Source organism: Symsagittifera roscoffensis, chromosome 3 (genome assembly GCF_963678635.1).
Source record: "Symsagittifera roscoffensis chromosome 3, txSymRosc1.1, whole genome shotgun sequence".
In the NCBI taxonomy this organism is placed as follows: domain Eukaryota; kingdom Metazoa; phylum Xenacoelomorpha; order Acoela; family Convolutidae; genus Symsagittifera; species Symsagittifera roscoffensis.
Genome location: NC_087064.1, coordinates 25,019,608 through 25,041,123, shown reverse-complemented (window position 1 = coordinate 25,041,123; position 21,516 = coordinate 25,019,608). Strand labels below are relative to the sequence as shown.

The 21,516-nt window shown below is 40.7% G+C and overlaps 1 protein-coding gene across 1 annotated transcript in view; it reads left to right on the top strand.

Moving 5' to 3' along the window:
* The window catches only part of LOC134842212 (uncharacterized), a gene marked incomplete at both ends in the record, with an annotated part of 54,452 nt that overhangs the window by 16,492 nt on the left and 16,444 nt on the right, over nt 1–21,516 (top strand). Inside the window, 2 exon segments of the mRNA XM_063858442.1 lie at nt 2,932–3,072; nt 8,101–8,213. Coding sequence (XP_063714512.1) covers nt 2,932–3,072; nt 8,101–8,213 — 254 coding nt within the window.

Genomic DNA, 21,516 nt, shown 5'->3' with positions numbered 1-21,516 from the left:
CTTTAACAGTTTGCTGAAAAGCAAGTTCTTAAAGTAATGGCCCAACTCTTAATGGCATTAATAGGACAATACAGTTTGCAGATAGAAATGTTTAGTTCCTTGTTCCGGCATGCTTTAACAGTCGGAATAGCTCGCTTTGTCTAGAATATGAACTTGATAACGCGGCGAGAAAACTTATTAATTAAACCAGCCTCAACTTTCTTGAAAATTCACTAGACCGCACAAAAAATTTTTCAATTATTTGACTTTTTTCGATTCAACGATTTCGTTGAAGTTAAAATCTAGATTAAGTTGTGCAAGAAATGTGTGGCTGCCATTTTGTCACAAATGCGCTAAATTTTTTTCTAGGGGTCTAGTTTAAGTTGAAATTCTACTTACGTGATAAAGACTGATGGTATATCAGGGCGAAAACCTGAATTTTGCGACTAAATTTAAAGACCATATTAAAAATTTGTTGAATAACCGGCAGAATATTCGAAAAAATTTCTCATTTTTAAAGGATTTGTTTAGCATCTTGAGTTATTTTGAAAGGAATAAAAATTACTACTCTTAATCCAATTTGGAGTGCGTTAAATCGCCGCTTACACTTCTCAATACTTCTCATAAGAACACTATATATTGCGCCTTAATTATCCCAATTTGGCCGAATTAGCAATTTTCAAACCTCGTAACTTTACGAAACATGATCACAGGTAAAATATCTTTTTAATTTTGAGCTCATGACCAAAAAATATTTCGAGACCAAACTGTGCATTTTGTGCATTGTAAGCGGATTCTGCAACAAGGACGCTCCCTTTAACCTTTTTTTCTTCTTTTATTTCTTTTGATTGTTCAGACAAAATTTCGACATTTTTAAAGACTTGTCTCTGCCCGCACTGAAGTTTCATGGGGAATCATCGATTATAATGGATTATATTGGCAAAATAGTTTAACCCATATAATCAATTCTCATGACCCAACCACCGATGAAACTGGATTCTTAGGGGATTATAATCGATTATTTTCAAAATTTAAAACACAATTTAATCTGTTTTTTTTTTTTGACAATATAATCTTTTTTTTTAGCCCGGGCCCACAAAGATCCATGAAGATCGATTTTTTTCTGCAGAAAATTGCTTACAGCTAATTAAACTCTTGAAACACTGGAAACGTTCTGCAAATTTAGAACCCGAAGAAACATGTTCATCCCTAACCTAAAAAACTCGAAAAAGTTTGTTCCCCCTCATACCCTACGCCCTCTCCCCACTCCAATTTACCACCCTCACCCCTTATTTATTCCTACACATTTTACCCCCACCACCTATCCTACCACCACCACACCATGTACCCCCACACCCACACCCCCAGGTTTCGACCCCCGCCACTCCCCTCGTTTAGCCCCCTACTGGGGTGTATAAACAATCCAGTGACCTGCAACCCCCACCCAGGCGGTAGCGGTTGCCTAAACAGGGGAGAGGGGCTTAAAAGTACACCTAAGTAGCGGGGGTGTTCCATTTACAAACCTCCCCCCCCCCCCCCCCCCCCGCCGCCGCCTTCAACCGTTAAATGCCCCCCTCATTCAGAAGAGGGCGGAGAGGGGTAGTTAGCGGGGGGGGGGGCAGTAGGCAGGGGTGGGGGTAGTGGGCAATTGGTAATTTTTTACTATGGCGATGATAAAAAATAACCTCTCAAAAAATCCATTACAATCGATTATAATCGATAATGGCGGATTAATTTGACATAAAAAATATTATGTTTATAATCCATTTTAATGGATTCTAATAAATAACTTATGTAATTTTATGGATACTGACTATAAATTGACAATTTAATCGATTATTATCTTTGAAACTCCAGTGCGGGTGGAACTCAGGAACATACCCACACAAAATTGTGCCCTTATCCAGTGAACAGTTTGGCCTCGTTTTAAAAGTCTTAGTTTAAAAGTCTTAGTTTAAAAGTTTTAAATAGAAGTCGAAAATTGACTGAATTAAACCCCAAGCATAACTATTCTACACTTTCTTTGAAAGTCAGAACAAAAACAAAAAGATAAGCAAATGCTCGGCATGGCTTTTAAATAAATTAAAATTGTATCAAAGGGGTCTTCCTTGCTCTGATTTTCTAGAAAGGAGCGGAATAATTGTGCTGCGGCGTCGTTTTTTCTTCACTCAAAACGCTTTTGGCCAACAATGGATGGCGACGTTTTTCATAACGCTTGAAGGATATTGAACTCTCGAGGTTAAAGTTGAATTTTCTTTCAGATATGAACATTTTCGTTGAGTTTTTGATGCAGTTTTTGTTTTATTTTGTGCCAAATCCCCTCTGTCGACAGGTTCAACTCCAGTAAACCCTAATTACTTCTAGAAAAAATCAACGTACTTAAAATGAATTTTGTCGCGGAAGTATGGCGGGGAAGACCCGTGAACTGCAAAGTTGTGCACTTCATATGGTCGACAAAACATTTGCATGACGTAATTAAATAGGTATTCAAAGCAAGATATTTTGGGTATCATCAGGGGTATAGATTCCGGATTGTATAGACCAGCCCACCCCCTCCCCGCAGGGATCGACTATTTTAGGATATCCAATCTTGGCTGACCGGCCTCATTATATCATTGAAGGGGTGGGCCCGCCGGAAAATCTCAATTTTTTTGGACAAAACTTCCCAAAAAAGGTCTAAAACACGTTTTTTGGTCTTTTTTTTCAAAAATTTGCCTGCGGCGCAAACAATTTGGTAAAATTGGCGCCTTTTAATGATTTTAAATGATTTTAGGGAGCTCAGAAAATCAAAGTTTGGTCGACTTAAAAAAATTGACAAAAATTTCGGATTTTGTTCAAAAATCCGCACCCCTCATGAAAATTTTGGATCCGCCCCTGGTATAGACCCACCATTGCGCAACACTTCACCATCATAGTAAATCAAAATCACGTGCTCAATTTGAACAATTCTAGGTTGCAAAATGGATACAGCAAGAATGAAGTATTATACAAAAGATGATGGGTTCCTTGAAGCGGTGACCTCCAAACTCGACTTTGTTGGAAATGCCTTCAACGCCTTCTTATGTCCTGCTCCTTTGGGCATACTTGCGAATGGTAAGAATGTCTCAGTACAGCGTCAATTGTTGACTGACTATATAAAACACCAAAAAAAATTACAAAAAAAATCTCTTAAAAAAATTCCTGAAAATATGAAGCATCCGACGCTCCATTGCATTCTGGAAGATGATAATCAGGGGCAGATACAAGATTTTTTTGAGGAGCCGGCAGAATTTCAAAAAATATGAAATTTTTGCGTCGACTTTTTTTTCTACGTCGACTAAAGTGATTTTCCGAGTCAGAATTCTATAAAGGTCCTATCTTGTCATAATTTTCTGCGCCGCAGACAAAATTTTGAAAAAAAACTAATAACAAATATGCTGCTATTGGGCATTTTTTGGAATTTTTTTTGCCCAAAAAATGCATCTTCTCGGTGTGTTCTTCAACAAGGCTATATACTGGCGTCAACGGCACATTTAGAAAAATTTTAGGGTTGATTGCCGAAAAAAGATTCCAAAAGAAATTAATACCAATGTGGACGCTTTGGTTGGTAGGGATGCCGAATTTTTGAGGGGGCGACATACCCCTTCACCTAAATCCGCCCTTTGTGACATATTACTCAAGTTGGGTTTCAATATTTTGTCATTAATTTTGTGTCAATAAGAACCTCTCTAGAAAAGAGATCTCTTGGACACTTTGGTTTATCTGAACACAAAGTTTTACCACGAAACCAAAGATTCATGGAGATCCTTTCATAATAGTGGAAAGGTTCCCGCGGTAGATGAAAAATAAATCTTCCGAATCAATCATGAAACTAAATCGATTTGCTGATACTTTGGTGGTTAAAAAAACCTAAAATATGCTTCAAAAGTTAAGCAGTTTAGATGCAACTTCGAAGACAAAATGGACAAACAAAAGGGATTATAATCAATTATAATCGATTATAATGGATTTTTGTGCAAAACTAATGAGCTAGAATTTTGAATAGAAATAATGGATTATAATCAATTATAATTGATTATAATTGTATAGAAACATTGACCAATAAATAATCGATTATAATCGATTATAATGTATTATACTTAATTATAATTTTATTTTAAAAAGAGAGATTATAATCGATTAATAATTGATTAATATCGATTGTTTCTCAATTTTTGTAAGACTGGTACTAAAATCGAATTATAATCGATTATTAACGCTTGAAACTGGATGCGGGGACATAGGGGTTGGTTACAAGGATTTGCTTAAAGTTGTACGTATTGAGTTTGTTGTCTGAAGACCTGTCACTTGACCTTACTTAACTCTAGGTTGTCTGTATTCACCTATAACAAAAGGCGGAGTCTTATTTATGTTGTTGGATCATATAATTGCATCTGAATCGAACCTAGTACTATATCCGTTTTCGTACCTACATCTAGGCGCAGATAGCTGAAAAACGTGGAGGGGTGAACATATTGAAGATTTTGTCATTTTGGGATTTTTGGACCCCAGAGCCGCCGATATATGAAGGAGAGTGCATGGTTAAGGTCCACTGGGGGATTTTTGCCAAGTATGACATCGACCCAGATGTGTTCTATTTTGCGGATACCGTGCACACTATTTTTGCGGAACCGGACCAAATCGGAAAAGAATTTCAAATCGAATTTGTTTTTTTTTGTATCGGAGACGAGGCGAAGCGGATAAGTTTAAGCTCGAAAACTTAGGTTTTCGAGCTTAAACTTATCCGCTTCGCCTCGTCTCCGATACAAAAAAAAAACAAATTCGATTTGAAATTCTTTTCCGATTTGGTCCGGTTCTGCAAAAACGGTTCTGCAAACAGAATTGTTCATTAGGGTATTAGACAAATTGGAGAACGTGTTTCATTGAGGAAGGGAAGTGATATTTGAACGGGGGGCCTCTTTACAAAAGAAAGCAAAAGAAGGACAAGACAATCGAAAAATTCCATGCAGAACTAAATGCGTTAGAAAATTGATTTAACCACAAATTCAGAGAATTTAACAGACATATTCATAAAGAATGCGCGAGAATCAGATTGCTAGGTGACATTCATCAAAAACACCAAATTGCACTGTCGTATGCAAGGGGGAGCGTGCGAACAAATCTTACACGGTCGGCGCCGCGTTTTACAATCTGAACAACATCATATTTTATCCGTTTTTGTACTTACGTCAGTAGATAATTTACATTTTACACGAAGAACGTAGGAATAAAACCAAGTATTTTTAACAATTTCAAACTTTTGTGTTAACGTTATACTTTTTCGGTCTGCACACCTTTTTCATCTCTTAGATTCAGTGGAACAAATGGTTCCTCACATATTTTGCTCCTTTGATCTTACACACACAAAAAACGGGTCAAATTAAGTGAGGAGCGAAACGTACCACATTTTTTTTGAACATTACAAAAGTCTTAATTTCTTCCATATCTCTTCAAAAAATTTGTTAATTAGTTTTTCCACCCAAAAAGAAGTTTTAGGTGCTGTGCTGGTCTGATTGATTAAAATTATGCAACCAAAACGAAGAAAAAATGAAAATAAAACGAGTCTCCCCCCCAACTGGGTTGATTTTAGACAAAAAAGATTGAAGCCAAATCTTGCTTAGGAATTCAGTAGAAGTAATGCGTTGCAATTGATTTTACAAAACTAAAACTCGGACCTAAAATTTTTTCAAAAAAAAACATTTCATTTTTTCTTTTTTCAATCAATCAAAATTTACACCAAAATAACCGGTTCAATTGAGGACAAATTATTATAAAAAAGAACCCTATATTTAGGCCAACATAATAAAAAATCTTCTGAATTTTGTATAAATAGATATGTTTTTGTTTGATACCCAAAAAGTGTCACTTTCACTAAATTAAAATCCAATTTTTCAACTACATTGGAAATAGTTAAAAAGAAATTGTTAACAGGGGGGGGGGGGGGGGGGGGTAGTTAACAAGATCCCTAAATTATTCAAAGCAATCGCCCCTTAAATTGCGTCTACCCAACCATTAGAGTCAGTTCAAATTACACAGCTAACTTAATCGAGTCATCAAGATTGATCTTGGATTCATTTTACAAACCGTTCATTAGGCAGTGCATAACGAACATTCAGAATGACCTTTACACGGAAGTACAAATATTACATACACGAAAAATATGAATTGTGAAAAAAAATTCAGGTTAAACTTAGTTTTTGTGGATTCCAAAAAATTATAAAAGTTACTGCCGGCTCAATGGATGCTAGTTTTGTTGATTGACGAACGTTCAGCTTATTTGGAGATTGAAAACCAATTGATGAGAGAAGATCCAATTTTTCAATCTCGATTTTCTTTTTAGCATGATTATGCACAAGAACAATTCATTTTATTGAAACAAGCTATCGCTCAAAAAAACTACACTCAAAATTAGCAGGGCTCCATTTGACACCATTTCAGCCTACCACAACATGTTCAAGCATCAGATGCCGTTCAAAGACCCTATATGGTCAGGGGCCAAATTACTGTACGACAGTCTAAAGAAGAGCGCAGTCTGTGATGCTGAAGACAAGGTAATTATGATTTTTTTTTGGGGGGGGAGAGGATTTTCATAACAGAAAAACCTAAGGCGGTTAAATTTTTGACCAGTCAGCGTCCTTTAATCAGTCTAAACTAAGTATTTTTTCAGCTTGTTCTTTTCAGACTTTTGAACAACAAATTTTGATTGGCTTACATAGTTTTCGGGCTCTCGTTTTGTGTAAAATGAAAGAGTCGTCTATCACCGATCGGTACTTCATTTGCGGTGTCACATCGTGAAGTGCTTTTTTTGTAAGAAAACGAGATGATTTATGAAAAAACTTTGTTTTGAAAAAGTTTCTGGTGGGAGCTCAGGGGTTGAGGTGTCGAGTTATGTTTCGACTTCGATCGCCTCAAAAGGAAAATAAAATAGCAATTTCGACGGAAACGAGCAGAACTGGCTACCTTTTGACCGACTCAACTGAAGCAAAATGTGCTCGACTGTACTCTACCCAAGCGTGCTATGTTTCGGCTGACTCGACTGAAGCCAAATTGCGTTTGACTGCGTTCGACCCAAGCGCGCTATAATTCGAACGGCTCAAATCAAACTGGTTATGTTTCGACCTACCGGACTGAAGCAAGATGTGTTTGACCATGTTCGACCCAAGCGCAAGCGTGCCATGTTTCCATTTACTCGACCTGAACTGGTTATACTTTGCCAGACACGACTGAAACTAAAATGTGTTTGACCATGTTCGACCCAAGCGCAAGCGTGCTATATTTGCAGCGAATCGACCTGAACTGGTTATGTTTTTGCCAGACTCGACCAAAAGTTAAAAGTGTTTGACCGTGTTCGACCCAACCGTGCTATGTTTCGGCTGACTCGACTGAAGCCAAATTGTGCTTGACTGCGTTCGACCCAAGCGCGCTATAATTCGAACGGCTCGAATCAAACTGGTTATGTTTCGACCTACCGGACTGAAGCAAGATGTGTTTGACCATGTTCGACCCAAGCGCAAGCGTGCCATGTTTCCATTTACTCGACCTGAACTGGTTATACTTTGCCAGACACGACTGAAACTAAAATGTGTTTGACCATGTTCGACCCATGTTCGACCATGTTCGACCCTAAATTTTTTCTTATTCAAAGCAATCGCCCCTTAAATTGCGTCTACCCAACCATTAGAGTCAGTTCAAATTACACAGCTAACTTAATCGAGTCATCAAGATTGATCTTGGATTCATTTTACAAACCGTTCATTAGGCAGTGCATAACGAACATTCAGAATGACCTTTACACGGAAGTACAAATATTACATACACGAAAAATATGAATTGTGAAAAAAAATTCAGGTTAAACTTAGTTTTTGTGGATTCCAAAAAATTATAAAAGTTACTGCCGGCTCAATGGATGCTAGTTTTGTTGATTGACGAACGTTCAGCTTATTTGGAGATTGAAAACCAATTGATGAGAGAAGATCCAATTTTTCAATCTCGATTTTCTTTTTAGCATGATTATGCACAAGAACAATTCATTTTATTGAAACAAGCTATCGCTCAAAAAAACTACACTCAAAATTAGCAGGGCTCCATTTGACACCATTTCAGCCTACCACAACATGTTCAAGCATCAGATGCCGTTCAAAGACCCTATATGGTCAGGGGCCAAATTAGTGTACGACAGTCTAAAGAAGAGCGCAGTCTGTGATGCTGAAGACAAGGTAATTATGATTTTTTGGGGGGGGGGAGAGGATTTTCATAACAGAAAAACCTAAGGCGGTTAAATTTTTGACCAGTCAGCGTCCTTTAATCAGTCTAAACTAAGTATTTTTTCAGCTTATTCTTTTCAGACTTTTGAACAACAAATTTTGATTGGCTTACATAGTTTTCGGGCTCTCGTTTTGTGTAAAATGAAAGAGTCGTCTATCACCGATCGGTACTTCATTTGCGGTGTCACATCATGAAGTGCTTTTTTTGTAAGAAAACGAGATGATTTATGAAAAAACTTTGTTTTGAAAAAGTTTCTGGTGGGAGCTCAGGGGTTGAGGTGTCGAGTTATGTTTCGACTTCGATCGACTCAAAAGGAAAATAAAATAGCAATTTCGACGGAAACGAGCAGAACTGGCTACCTTTTGACCGACTCAACTGAAGCAAAATGTGCTCGACTGTACTCTACCCAAGCGTGCTATGTTTCGGCTGACTCGACTGAAGCCAAATTGCGTTTGACTGCGTTCGACCCAAGCGCGCTATAATTCGAACGGCTCGAATCAAACTGGTTATGTTTCGACCTACCGGACTGAAGCAAGATGTGTTTGACCATGTTCGACCCAAGCGCAAGCGTGCCATGTTTCCATTTACTCGACCTGAACTGGTTATACTTTGCCAGACACGACTGAAACTAAAATGTGTTTGACCATGTTCGACCCAAGCGCAAGCGTGCTATATTTGCAGCGAATCGACCTGAACTGGTTATGTTTTTGCCAGACTCGACCAAAAGTTAAAAGTGTTTGACCGTGTTCGACCCAACCGTGCTATGTTTCGGCTGACTCGACTGAAGCCAAATTGTGCTTGACTGCGTTCGACCCAAGCGCGCTATAATTCGAACGGCTCGAATCAAACTGGTTATGTTTCGACCTACCGGACTGAAGCAAGATGTGTTTGACCATGTTCGACCCAAGCGCAAGCGTGCCATGTTTCCATTTACTCGACCTGAACTGGTTATACTTTGCCAGACACGACTGAAACTAAAATGTGTTTGACCATGTTCGACCCAAGCGCAAGCGTGCTATATTTGCAGCGAATCGACCTGAACTGGTTATGTTTTTGCCAGACTCGACCAAAAGTTAAAAGTGTTTGACCGTGTTCGACCCAACCGTGCTATGTTTCGGCTGACTCGACTGAAGCCAAATTGTGCTTGACTGCGTTCGACCTAAGCGCGCTATAATTCGAACGGCTCGAATCAAACTGGTTATGTTTCGACCTACTGGACTGAAGCAAGATGTGTTTGACCATGTTCGACCCAAGCCCAAGCGTGCTATGTTTCCAGCTTCTCAATCTGAACTGGTTATGTTTTGCCAGACTCGACGGAATCTAAAACGTGTTTGACCGTGTTCGACCCAAGCGCAAGCGTGCTATATTTGCAGCGAATCGACCTGAACTGGTTATGTTTTTGCCAGACTCGACCAAAAGTTAAAAATGTTTGACCGTGTTCGACCCAACCGTACTATGTATCGACCGAATCGTGTGATGTAATATTGTTTTTGACTGTGTTTGAACAAAATGTGCTGTTTTTCAACCGACTCAGCTCAAACTGGCTGCATCTTAACTGACTCGACTAGAACAAAACTGGTTTTGACTGAGTTTGTCCCAAGCGTGCAATGTTTCGACCGAATCGACCTGAAGCAAAAACTCGGTTTGACAGCGTTCGAAACAAACGTGCTATGTTTCGACAGAATCTAGCTGAATTGGTCATGTTTGGACCGAATCGACTATGGCAAAAATTTGTTTTGACCATGTTCGTCCCAAGCGTGCTATTTTTTGCTGAGTTTGTCCTAAACTTGCTATTTTCTGAAAGACTCGTCTCAAACTAGCTTTGTTATGACCGACTCAACTGAAGCAAAAACTTGCTCGACTGTACTCTACCCAAGCGTGCTATGTTTCGGCTGACTCGACTGAAGCCAAACTGTGTTTGACTGCGTTCGACCAAAGCGCGCTATAATTCGAACGGCTCGAATCGAACTGGTTATGTTTCGGCCTACCGGACTGAAGCAAGATGTGTTTGACCATGTTCGACCCAAGCGCAAGCGTGCCATGTTTCCATCTACTCGACCTGAACTGGTTATATTTTGCCAGACACGACTGAAACTAAAATTTGTTTGACCATGTTCGACCCAAGCGCAAGCGTGCTATATTTGCAGCGAATCGACCTGAACTGGTTATGTTTTTGCCAGACTCGACCAAAAGTTAAAAGTGTTTGACCGTGTTCGACCCAATCGTGCTATGTTTCGGCTGACTCGACTGAAGCCAAATTGTGTTTGACTGCGTTCGACCCAAGCGCGCTATAATTCGAACGGCTCGAATCAAACTGGTTATGTTTCGACCTACCGGACTGAAGCAAGATGTGTTTGACCATGTTCGACCCAAGCGCAAGCGTGCTATGTTTCCAGCTTCTCAATCTGAACTGGTTATGCTTTGCCAAACTCGACGGAATCTAAAACGTGTTTGACCGTGTTCGACCCAAGCGCAAGCGTGCTATATTTGCAGCGAATCGACCTGAACTGGTTATGGTTTTGCCAGACTCGACCAAAAGTTAAAAGTGTTTGACCGTGTTCGACCCAACCGTGCGTGCTATGTATCGACCAAATCGTGTGAAATAATATTGTTTTGACTGTGTTTGAACGAAATGTGCTGTTTTTCAACCGACTCAGGTCAAACTGGCTGCATCTTAACTGACTCGACTAGAACAAAACTGGTTTTGACTGAGTTTGTCCCAAGCGTGCAATGTTTCGACCGACTCGACCTGAAGCAAAAACTCGGTTTGACAGCGTTCGAAACAAACGTGCTATGTTTCGACAGAATCTAGCTGAATTGGTCATGTTTGGACCGAATCGACTATGGCAAAAATTTGTTTTGACCATGTTCGTCCCAAGCGTGCTATTTTTTGCTGAGTTTGTCCTAAACTTGCTATTTTCTGAAAGACTCGTCTCAAACTAGCTTTGTTATGACCGACTCAACTGAAGCAAAAATGTGCTCGACTGTACTCTACCCAAGCGTGCTATGTTTCGGCTGACTCGACTGAAGCCAAACTGTGTTTGACTGCGTTCGACCAAAGCGCGCTATAATTCGAACGGCTCGAATCGAACTGGTTATGTTTCGGCCTACCGGACTGAAGCAAGATGTGTTTGACCATGTTCGACCCAAGCGCAAGCGTGCCATGTTTCCATCTACTCGACCTGAACTGGTTATATTTTGCCAGACACGACTGAAACTAAAATGTGTTTGACCATGTTCGACCCAAGCGCAAGCGTGCCATGTTTCCATCTACTCGACCTGAACTGGTTATGTTTTTGCCAGACTCGACCAAAAGTTAAAAGTGTTTGACCGTGTTCGACCCAACCGTGCTATGTATCGACCGAATCGTGTGAAGCAAAATTGTTTTGGACTGTGTTTGAACGAAATGTGCTGTTTTTCAACCGACTCAGCTCAAACTGGCTGCATCTTAACTGACTCGACTAGAACAAAACTGGTTTTGACTGAGTTCGTCCCAAGCGTGCAATGTTTCGACCGACTCGACCTGAAGCAAAATCTCGGTTTGACAGTGTTCGAAACAAACGTGCTATGTTTCGACCGAATCTAGCTGAATTGGTCATGTTTGGACCGAATCGACTAACGCAAAAATTTGTTTTGACCATGTTCGTCCCATGCGTGCTATTTTTTGCTGAGTTTGTCCTAAACGTGCTATTTTCTGACAGACTTGTCTCAAACTAGCTTTGTTTTGGCTGACCCGGCTGAAGCAAAATTGTGCTCGAATGTACTCTACCCAAACCTGCTATGTTTCGGCTGACTCGACTGAAGCCAAACTGTGTTTGACTGCGTTCGACCAAAGCGCGCTATAATTCGAACGGCTCGAATCGAACTGGTTAGGTTTCGGCCTACCGGACTGAAGCAAGATGTGTTTGACCATGTTCGACCCAACCCCAAGCGTGCTATGTTTCCAGCTTCTCAATCTGAACTGGTTATATTTTGCCAGACACGACTGAAACTAAAATGTGTTTGACCATGTTCGACCCAAGCGCAAGCGTGCCATGTTTCCATCTACTCGACCTGAACTGGTTATGTTTTTGCCAGACTCGACCAAAAGTTAAAAGTGTTTGACCGTGTTCGACCCAACCGTGCTATGTATCGACCGAATCGTGTGAAGCAAAATTGTTTTGGACTGTGTTTGAACGAAATGTGCTGTTTTTCAACCGACTCAGCTCAAACTGGCTGCATCTTAACTGACTCGACTAGAACAAAACTGGTTTTGACTGAGTTTGTCCCAAGCGTGCAATGTTTCGACCGAATCGACCTGAAGCAAAAACTCGGTTTGACAGCGTTCGAAACAAACGTGCTATGTTTCGACAGAATCTAGCTGAATTGGTCATGTTTGGACCGAATCGACTATGGCAAAAATTTGTTTTGACCATGTTCGTCCCAAGCGTGCTATTTTTTGCTGAGTTTGTCCTAAACTTGCTATTTTCTGAAAGACTCGTCTCAAACTAGCTTTGTTATGACCGACTCAACTGAAGCAAAAACTTGCTCGACTGTACTCTACCCAAGCGTGCTATGTTTCGGCTGACTCGACTGAAGCCAATCTGTGTTTGACTGCGTTCGACCCAAGCGCGCTATAATTCGAACGGCTAGACTCGAATTGGTTATGTTTCGATCTACCGGACTGAAGCAAGATGTGTTTGACCATGTTCGACCCAAGCCCAAGCGTGCTATGTTTCAAGCTTCTCAATCTGAACTGGTTATGATTTGCCAGACTCGATGGAATCTAAAACGTGTTTGACCGTGTTCGACCCAAGCGCAAGCGTGCTATATTTGCAGCGAATCGACCTGAACTGGTTATGTTTTTGCCAGACTCGACCAAAAATTAAATGTGTTTGACCGTGTTTGACCCAACCGTGCTATGTATCGACCAAATCGTGTGAAGCAAAATTGTTTTTGACTGTGTTTGAACGAAATGTGCTGTCTTTCAATCGACTCAACCCAAACTGGCTGTATCTTACCTGACTCGTTTAGAACCAAGTTGGTTTTGACTAAGTTCATCCCAAGCGTGCAATGTTTCGACCGACTCGACCTGAAGCAAAAACTTGGTTTGACAGTGTTCGACCCAAACGTGCTATGTTCCGACCGAATCTAGCTGAATTGGTCATGTTTGGACCAAGTCGACTAAGGCAAAATTTTGTTTTGACCATGTTCGTCCCAAGCGTGTGTTTTTGCTGAGTTTGTCCTAAACGTGCTATTTTCTGACAGACTCGTCTCAAACTAGCTTTGTTTTGGCTGACTCGGCTGAAGCAAAACTGTGTTAAAATGTATTTGACCCAATCGTTTTGTGTTTGGACCGCGTCGACTCAAGCTGGCTATCTTTTGACTGGCTTGACAAAAAAAACTGTGTTTGAAAAGCGTGCTTCGTTTTGCCGACTTGACCTGAACTGGTTATCTTTCGACCAATTGGGCTGAAGCAAAACTGGTTTTGACTAAGTTCGTCCTAAGCTTGCAATGTTTTGACCGACTCGAATGAGGCAAAAATGTGTTTAACTGTGTTCGGCCCAAGCGTGCTATGCTTTGACCGACTCTACTTAAAATGACTATGTTTCGAATGATTCGAACAAAGCAGAAAAGTGTACGACTGTGTTCGGCCCAATCATGCATTGTTCGACCGACTCGACTTGATCTGGCTATGCTTCGACAAACTCGACTGAAGCAAAAACGTCATTTAATGCGTTCGACCCTTGCGTGCTATGTTTTGACCGATTCGATCTGAACTGGTTATGTTTGGACTGACTCGACCAATGCAAAAATTCGTTAGACTAAACTTCTAATCAATTCAAACTGGCGATATTTTGACGGATTTGACTGACAAAAATTGAGTTTGACTGTGTTCGACCCAAGCGTGCTATTTTTTGACCGACTCTACTTAAACTGACTATGTTTCGAATGATTCGACCAAAGCAGAAAAGTGTACGGCTGTGTTCGACCCAAGCATGCAACGTTCGACCGACTCGACTCGATGTGGCTATGCTTCGACCAACTCGACTGAAGCAAAAACGTCATTTAATGTGTTCGACCCATGCGTGCTATACTTTGAACGATTCGCTCTGAACTGGTTCTGTTTGGACTGATTCGGCTAAAACAAAAACTGATTTTGAATGAGTTCGACCGGAGCGAGCAATGTTTCGGCCAAATCGACTGAAGCAAAACTTTGTTTGATTGTGTTCGTCCCAAGCGTGTTAAAATTTGTCCGCCCTGGCCTGAACTGGTTATGTTTCGACCAACTCGACTGTAGCAAAAAAGTGTTTGACTGTGTTCGACCCAAGCGTGCAACATTTTGACCGACTCGACTCGAACTCTTTATGTTTCGACTGACTCGACTAAAGCGAAAATTCGTCAGACAAAACTTCTACTCAATTCAAAGTGGCTATATTTTGACGGATTCGACTGAAGAAAAAGTGGGTTTGACTGTGTTCTATTCAAGCGTGCTAATTTTCGACCGACTCTATTTAAACTGACTATGTTTCGAGTGATTCGACCAAAGCAGAAAAGTACACGGTTGTGTTCGACCCAAAGGTGCTTTGTTTCGACCGACTCGACCTGATTAGGTTTTGTTTGGAACAACTCGAGTGAATCAAAAATTTAATTTGACTATGTTTAACCAAAGCAAAAAAGTGTTCTACTGTGTTCGACACAAGCGTGCTATGCTTGGACGGACTCGAAAAGACTGATTATGTTTCGACTGATTCGACCGAAGCTAAAATGTGCTTGACCGTGTTCGACCCCAGCGTGCTATGTTTCATCCGACTCGACCTGATTAGGTTATATTTGGATCAAAAGTTTAATTTGACTGTGCTCATCCCAAGCGTGCTAACATTTGCCCGACTCGACCTGAACTGGTTATGTTTCGACCGTCTCGACTGTAGAGAAAATGAGCTTAACTCTGTTCGACCCAAGCATGCATTGTTTCGACCGACTCAACTCGATGGGCCTCAGCTTCGAACAACTCGACTTAAGCAAAAATGTGCTTGACTCTGTTCGACCCAAGCATGCAATGTTTCGACCGACTCGACTCAAACTGGCTATGCCTCGACCAACTCGGCTGAAGCAAAACTGTAATTGAAGTTTTTCGACCCATGCGTGCTATGTTTCAACCGATTCGATCTGAACTGGTTATGTTTGGACTGATTCGGCTGAAGCAAAAACTCGGTTTGATTGAGTTTGACACGAGCGAATAATGTTTCCACCAAATCGACTAAAGCAAAAATGTGCTTGACTGTGTTGGGCCCAAGCGTGCTAAATTTTGTCCGCCGCCTGACCTGAACTGGTTATGTCTCGACCGACTCGACTGTAACGAAAATGTTTTTGACTGGGTTCGACCCAAGCGTGTAACATTTCGACCGACTCGACTCGAACTCTTTATGTTTCGACTGACTCGAACAAATCAAAAATTCGTTATAATTTAAACTGACTATGTATCGAATGATTCGGCCAAAGCAGAAAAGTGCACGACTGAGTTCGACCCAATGGTGTTCGACCCAATGTTTTGACCGACTCGACCTGATTAGGTTTTGTTTGGAACAACTCGAGTGAATCAAAAATTTATTGTGACTGCGTTTAACTCAAGCGTGCTTTTTTCGACCGACTCAACTCAAACTGTCTTTGTTTTGGCTGACTCGGCTGAAGCAAAGATGAGTTAGACAGCGTGCTTTGTTTGGAACGACTCGACTCAAAATGATGATAATTTGACTGAATTGACTTAATGAAAAGGTGTTTGACCGTGTTGGACTCAAGCGTACTTTATTTTGACCGATTCGACATGAAATGGTTATGTTTTGACAGAATCGATTGAAGCAAAAATTGTTTGTCTGTGTTTGACCCAAAATTTTGTCCGACTCAAACCTAACTGATTAAATTCGGAAGACTTGGCTGAAGCGAAATTGATTTTGATTGAATTTGACCAAAGTTGGCTCTTTTTCGACCAATCCAAATGAACTCATTCTATTTTGGTCGACTCGACAAAACAAAAACAATTTTACAATGTGTTCGACCCAAGCGTGCTGTTATTTGCCTGACTCGATCTGAACTGGTTATGTTTCGACCGATTCGACTGATTTAAAATTGGTTTTGACTGTGATCAACCCAATCGTACTCTGTTTCGATTGACTCAACTCAAGCTGGCTATGTTTCAACTGACTCGGCTATAGAAAAATGTGTTTGATTGTGTTTGATTCAAACGTGCTATCCTCGACCCGTTCCACTGAAGCAAACTGTGTTTGACTATGTTCGATCAAAGCGTGCTATGTTTTGACCGACTCGACCTGAAGAAAAATTGTGTTCGACCAAGTTTGACCAATGCGTGCTATGTTACGACTAACTGGACTCAGACTGGCTACATCTTCACTTTAGCAAAGCAGTATTTGACTGTGTTTGATCCATGCACGCCATGTTTTGACCGACTCAGCTGAAGCAAAAATGTATGAAACGGAGTTCGACGAAGCGCACTACGTTTTTCCCGACCCGACACAAACTGCTGGCTATATCTCCACTGAATCTACTATAGCAAAATTGTGTTTGACTGTTTTTGACCCAAGTTGGCTATATTTTGACCAATCGAACTGAACTCGTTTTAGTTCGACCAACTCGACTGAAGCAAAATATGTTTGACTGTGCTCATCCCAAGCGTGCTATTTTTTGACAGGCTCGACACAAACTAGCTTTGTTTCGGCTGACTTGCTTGAAGCAAAAATGTGTTAAAACGTGTTTAACCCCAGCGTGCTGTGTATGGACGGGTCGACTCAAACTGGCTTGACCAAAGCAAAAATTTGTTAGATTAAACTTCCTTTCAAAAAGTCTAATCAATTCAAAGTGGCAATATTTTGACGATTTTCGACTGAAAAAAAATGGCTTTGACTGTGTTATTTTCAAGCGTCCTATTTTTCAACCGACTCTACTTAAACTGACTATGTTTCGAAGGATTTGACCAAAGCAAAAAAGTGTTCTACTGTGTTCAACCTAAGCGTGCTATGCTTGGACCGACTCGAAAAGCCTGATTATGTTTCGACTAATTCGATCGAAGCTAAAATGTGCGTGACCGTGTTCTACCCGAGCGTGCTTCGTTTTGACCGAATCGACCTGAACTGAAAAGGGTTACGTTTCAACTATTTTGACTGATTTAAAATGGGTTTGACTGTGTTCTATTCAAGCGTGCTATTTTTCGACCGACTCTACTTAAACTGACTATGTTTCGAAGGATTTGACCAAAGCAAAAAAGTGTTCTACTGTGTTCAACCTAAGCGTGCTATGCTTGGACCGACTCGAAAAGCCTGATTATGTTTCGACTGATTCGACCGAAGCTAAAATGTGCGTGACCGTGTTCTACCCGAGCGTGCTTCATTTTGACCGAATCGACCTGAACTGAAAAGGGTTACGTTTCAACTATTTTGATTGATTTAAAATGGGTTTGACTGTGTTTGATCCATGCACGCCATGTTTTGACCGACTCAGCTGAAGCAAAAATGTATGAAACGGAGTTCGACGAAGCGCACTACGTTTTTCCCGACCCGACACAAACTGGCTATTTCTCCACTGAATCTACTATAGCAAAAATGTGTTTGACTGTTTTTGACCCAAGTTGGCTATATTTTGACCAATCGAACTGAACTCGTTTTAGTTCGACCAACTCGACTGAAGCAAAATATGTTTGACTGTGATCATCCCAAGCGTGCTGTCTTTTGACAGGCGCGACTCAAACTAGCTTTGTTTCGGCTGACTTGCTTGAAGCAAAAATGTGTTAAAACGTGTTTAACCCCAGCGTGCTGTGTATGGACGAGTCGACTCAAACTGGCTATCTTTTGACTGGCTTGACCAAAGCAAAAATGCGTTAGATTAATTTTCTAATCAATTCAAACAGGCTATTTTGTGATGGATTTGACTGAAGAAAAAAAGAATTAGACTGTGTTTGACCCAAGCGTGCTATTTTTCGACGGACTCTACTTAAACTGACTATGTTTCGAATGATTCGGCAAAAGCAGAAAAGTGCCCGACTGTGTGCGACCCAAAGATGCTATGTTTCGACCGACTCGACCTGATTAGGTTTTGTTTGGAACGTCTCGAGTGAATCAAAATTTTAATTTGACTGTGTTTAACCCAAGCGGGCTTTTTTCGACCGAATCGACTCGAACTCTTTATGTTTCGACTGACTCGACCAAAGCAAAAATTAGTTAGATTAAGCTTCTAATCAATTCAAAGTGGCTAAATTTTTACTGTTTTCGACTAAAGAAAAATGGGTTTGACTGTGTTCTATTCAAGCGTGCTGTTTTTCGACCGACTCTACTTAAACTGACTATGTTTCGAAGGATTTGACCAAAGCAAAAAAGTGTTCTACTGTGTTCAACCTAAGCGTGCTATGCTTGGACCGACTCGAAAAGCCTGATTATGTTTCGACTGATTCGACCGAAGCTAAAATGTGCGTGACCGTGTTCTACCCGAGCGTGCTTCGTTTTGACCGAATCGACCTGAACTGAAAAGGGTTACGTTTCAACTGTTTTGACTGATTTAAAATGGGTTTGACTGTGTTTGATCCATGCACGCCATGTTTTGACCGACTCAGCTGAAGCAAAAATGTATGAAACGGAGTTCGACGAAGCGCACTACGTTTTTCCCGACCCGACACAAACTGGCTATTTCTCCACTGAATCTACTATAGCAAAAATGTGTTTGACTGTTTTTGACCCAAGTTGGCTATATTTTGACCAATCGAACTGAACTCGTTTTAGTTCGACCAACTCGACTGAAGCAAAATATGTTTGACTGTGCTCATCCCAAGCGTGCTATCTTTTGACAGGCTCGACTCAAACTAGCTTTGTTTCGGCTGACTTGCATGAAGCAAAAATGTGTTAAAACGTGTTTAACCCCAGCGTGCTGTGTATGGACGAGTCGACTCAAACTGGCTATCTTTTGACTGGCTTGACCAAAGCAAAAATTCGTTAGATTAAACTTCTAATCAATTAAAACAGGCTATTTTGTGATGGATTCGACTGAAGAAAAAAAGAATTAGACTGTGTTCGACCGAAGCGTGCTATTTTTCGACGGATTCTACTTAAACTGACTATGTTCCGAATGATTCGGCAAAAGCAGAAAAGTGCCCGACTGTGTTCGACCCAAAGATGCTATGTTTCGACCGACTCGACCTGATTAGGTTTTGTTTGGAACGTCTCGAGTGAATCAAAATTTTAATTTGACTGTGTTTAACCCAAGCGGGCTTTTTTCGACCGAATCGACTCGAACTCTTTATTCTTCGACTGACTTGACCAAAGCAAAAATTAGTTAGATTAAGCTTCTAATCAATTCAAATTGGCTAAATTTTTACTGTTTTCGACTAAAGAAAAATGGGTTTGACTGTGTTCTATTAAAGCGTGCTATTTTTCGACCGACTCTACTTAAACTGACTATGTTTCGAAGGATTTGACCAAAGCAAAAAAGTGTTCTACTGTGTTCAACCTAAGCGTGCTATGCTTGGACCGACTCGAAAAGCCTGATTATGTTTCGACTGATTCGACCGAAGCTAAAATGTTCGTGACCGTTTTCTACCCGAGCGTGCTTCGTTTTGACCGAATCGACCTGAACTGAAAAGGGTTACGTTTCAACTATTTTGACTGATTTAAAATGGGTTTGACTGTGTTTTATCCATGCACGCCATGTTTTGACCGACTCAGCTGAAGCAAAAATGTATGAAACGGAGTTCGACGAAGCGCACTACGTTTTTCCCGACCCGACACAAACTGGCTATATCTCCACTGAATCTACTATAGCAAAATTGTGTTTGACTGTTTTTGACCCAAATTGGCTATATTTTGACCAATCGAACTGAACTCGTTTTAGTTCGACCAACTCGACTGAAGCAAAATATGTTTGACTGTGGTCATCCCAAGTGTGCTATTTTTTGACAGGCTCGACTCAAACTAGCTTTGTTTCGGCTGACTTGCTTGAAGCAAAAATGTGTTAAAACGTGTTTAACCCCAGCGTGCTGTGTATGGACGAGTCGACTCAAACTGGCTATCTTTTGACTGGCTTGACCAAAGCAAAAATTCGTTAGATTAAACTTCTAATCAATTCAAACAGGCTATTTTGTGATGGATTCGACTGAAGAAAAAAAAGAATTAGACTGTGTTTGACCCAAGCGTACTATTTTTCGACGGACTCTACTTAAACTGACTATGTTTCGAATGATTCTGCAAAAGCAGAAAAGTGTCCGACTGTGTTCGACCCAAAGATGCTATGTTTCGACCGACTCGACCTGATTAGGTTTTGTTTGGAAGGTCTCGAGTGAATCAAAATTTTAAATTGACTGTGTTTAACCCAAGCGGGCTTTTTTCGACCGAATCGACTCGAACTCTTTATGTTTCGATTGACTCGACCAAAGCAAAAATTAGTTAGATTAGGCTTCTAATCAATTCAAAGTGGCTAAATTTTTACTGTTTTCGACTAAAGAAAAATGGGTTTGACTGTGTTCTATTCAAGCGTGCTATTTTTCGACCGACTCTACTTAAACTGATTATGTTTCGAAGGATTTGACCAAAGCAAAAAGTGTTCTACTGTGTTCAACCTAAGCGTGCTATGCTTGGACCGACTCGAAAAGCCTGATTATGTTTCGACTGATTCGACCGAAGCTAAAATGTGCGTGACCGTGTTCTACCCGAGCGTGCTTCGTTTTGACCGAATCGACCTGAACTGAAAAGGGTTACGTTTCAACTATTTTGACTGATTTAAAATGGGTTTGACTGTGTTTGATCCATGCACGCCATGTTTTGACCGACTCAGCTGAAGCAAAAAAAGTATGAAACGGAGTTCGACGAAGCGCACTACGTTTTTCCCGACCCGACACAAACTGGCTATATCTCCACTGAATCTACTATAGCAAAATTGTGTTTGACTGTTTTTGACCCAAGTTGGCTATATTTTGAGCAATCGAACTGAACTCGTTTTAGTTCGACCAACTCGACTGAAGCAAAATATGTTTGACTGTGCTCATCCCAAGCGTGCTATTTTTTGACAGGCTCGACTCAAACTAGCTTTGTTTCGGCTGACTTGCTTGAAGCAAAAATGTGTTAAAACGTGTTTAACCCCAGCGTGCTGTGTATGGACGAGTCGACTCAAACTGGCTATCTTTTGACTGGCTTGACCAAAGCAAAAAGTCGTTAGATTAAACTTCTAATCAATTCAAACAGGCTATTTTGTGATGGATTCGACTGAAGAAAAAAAGAATTA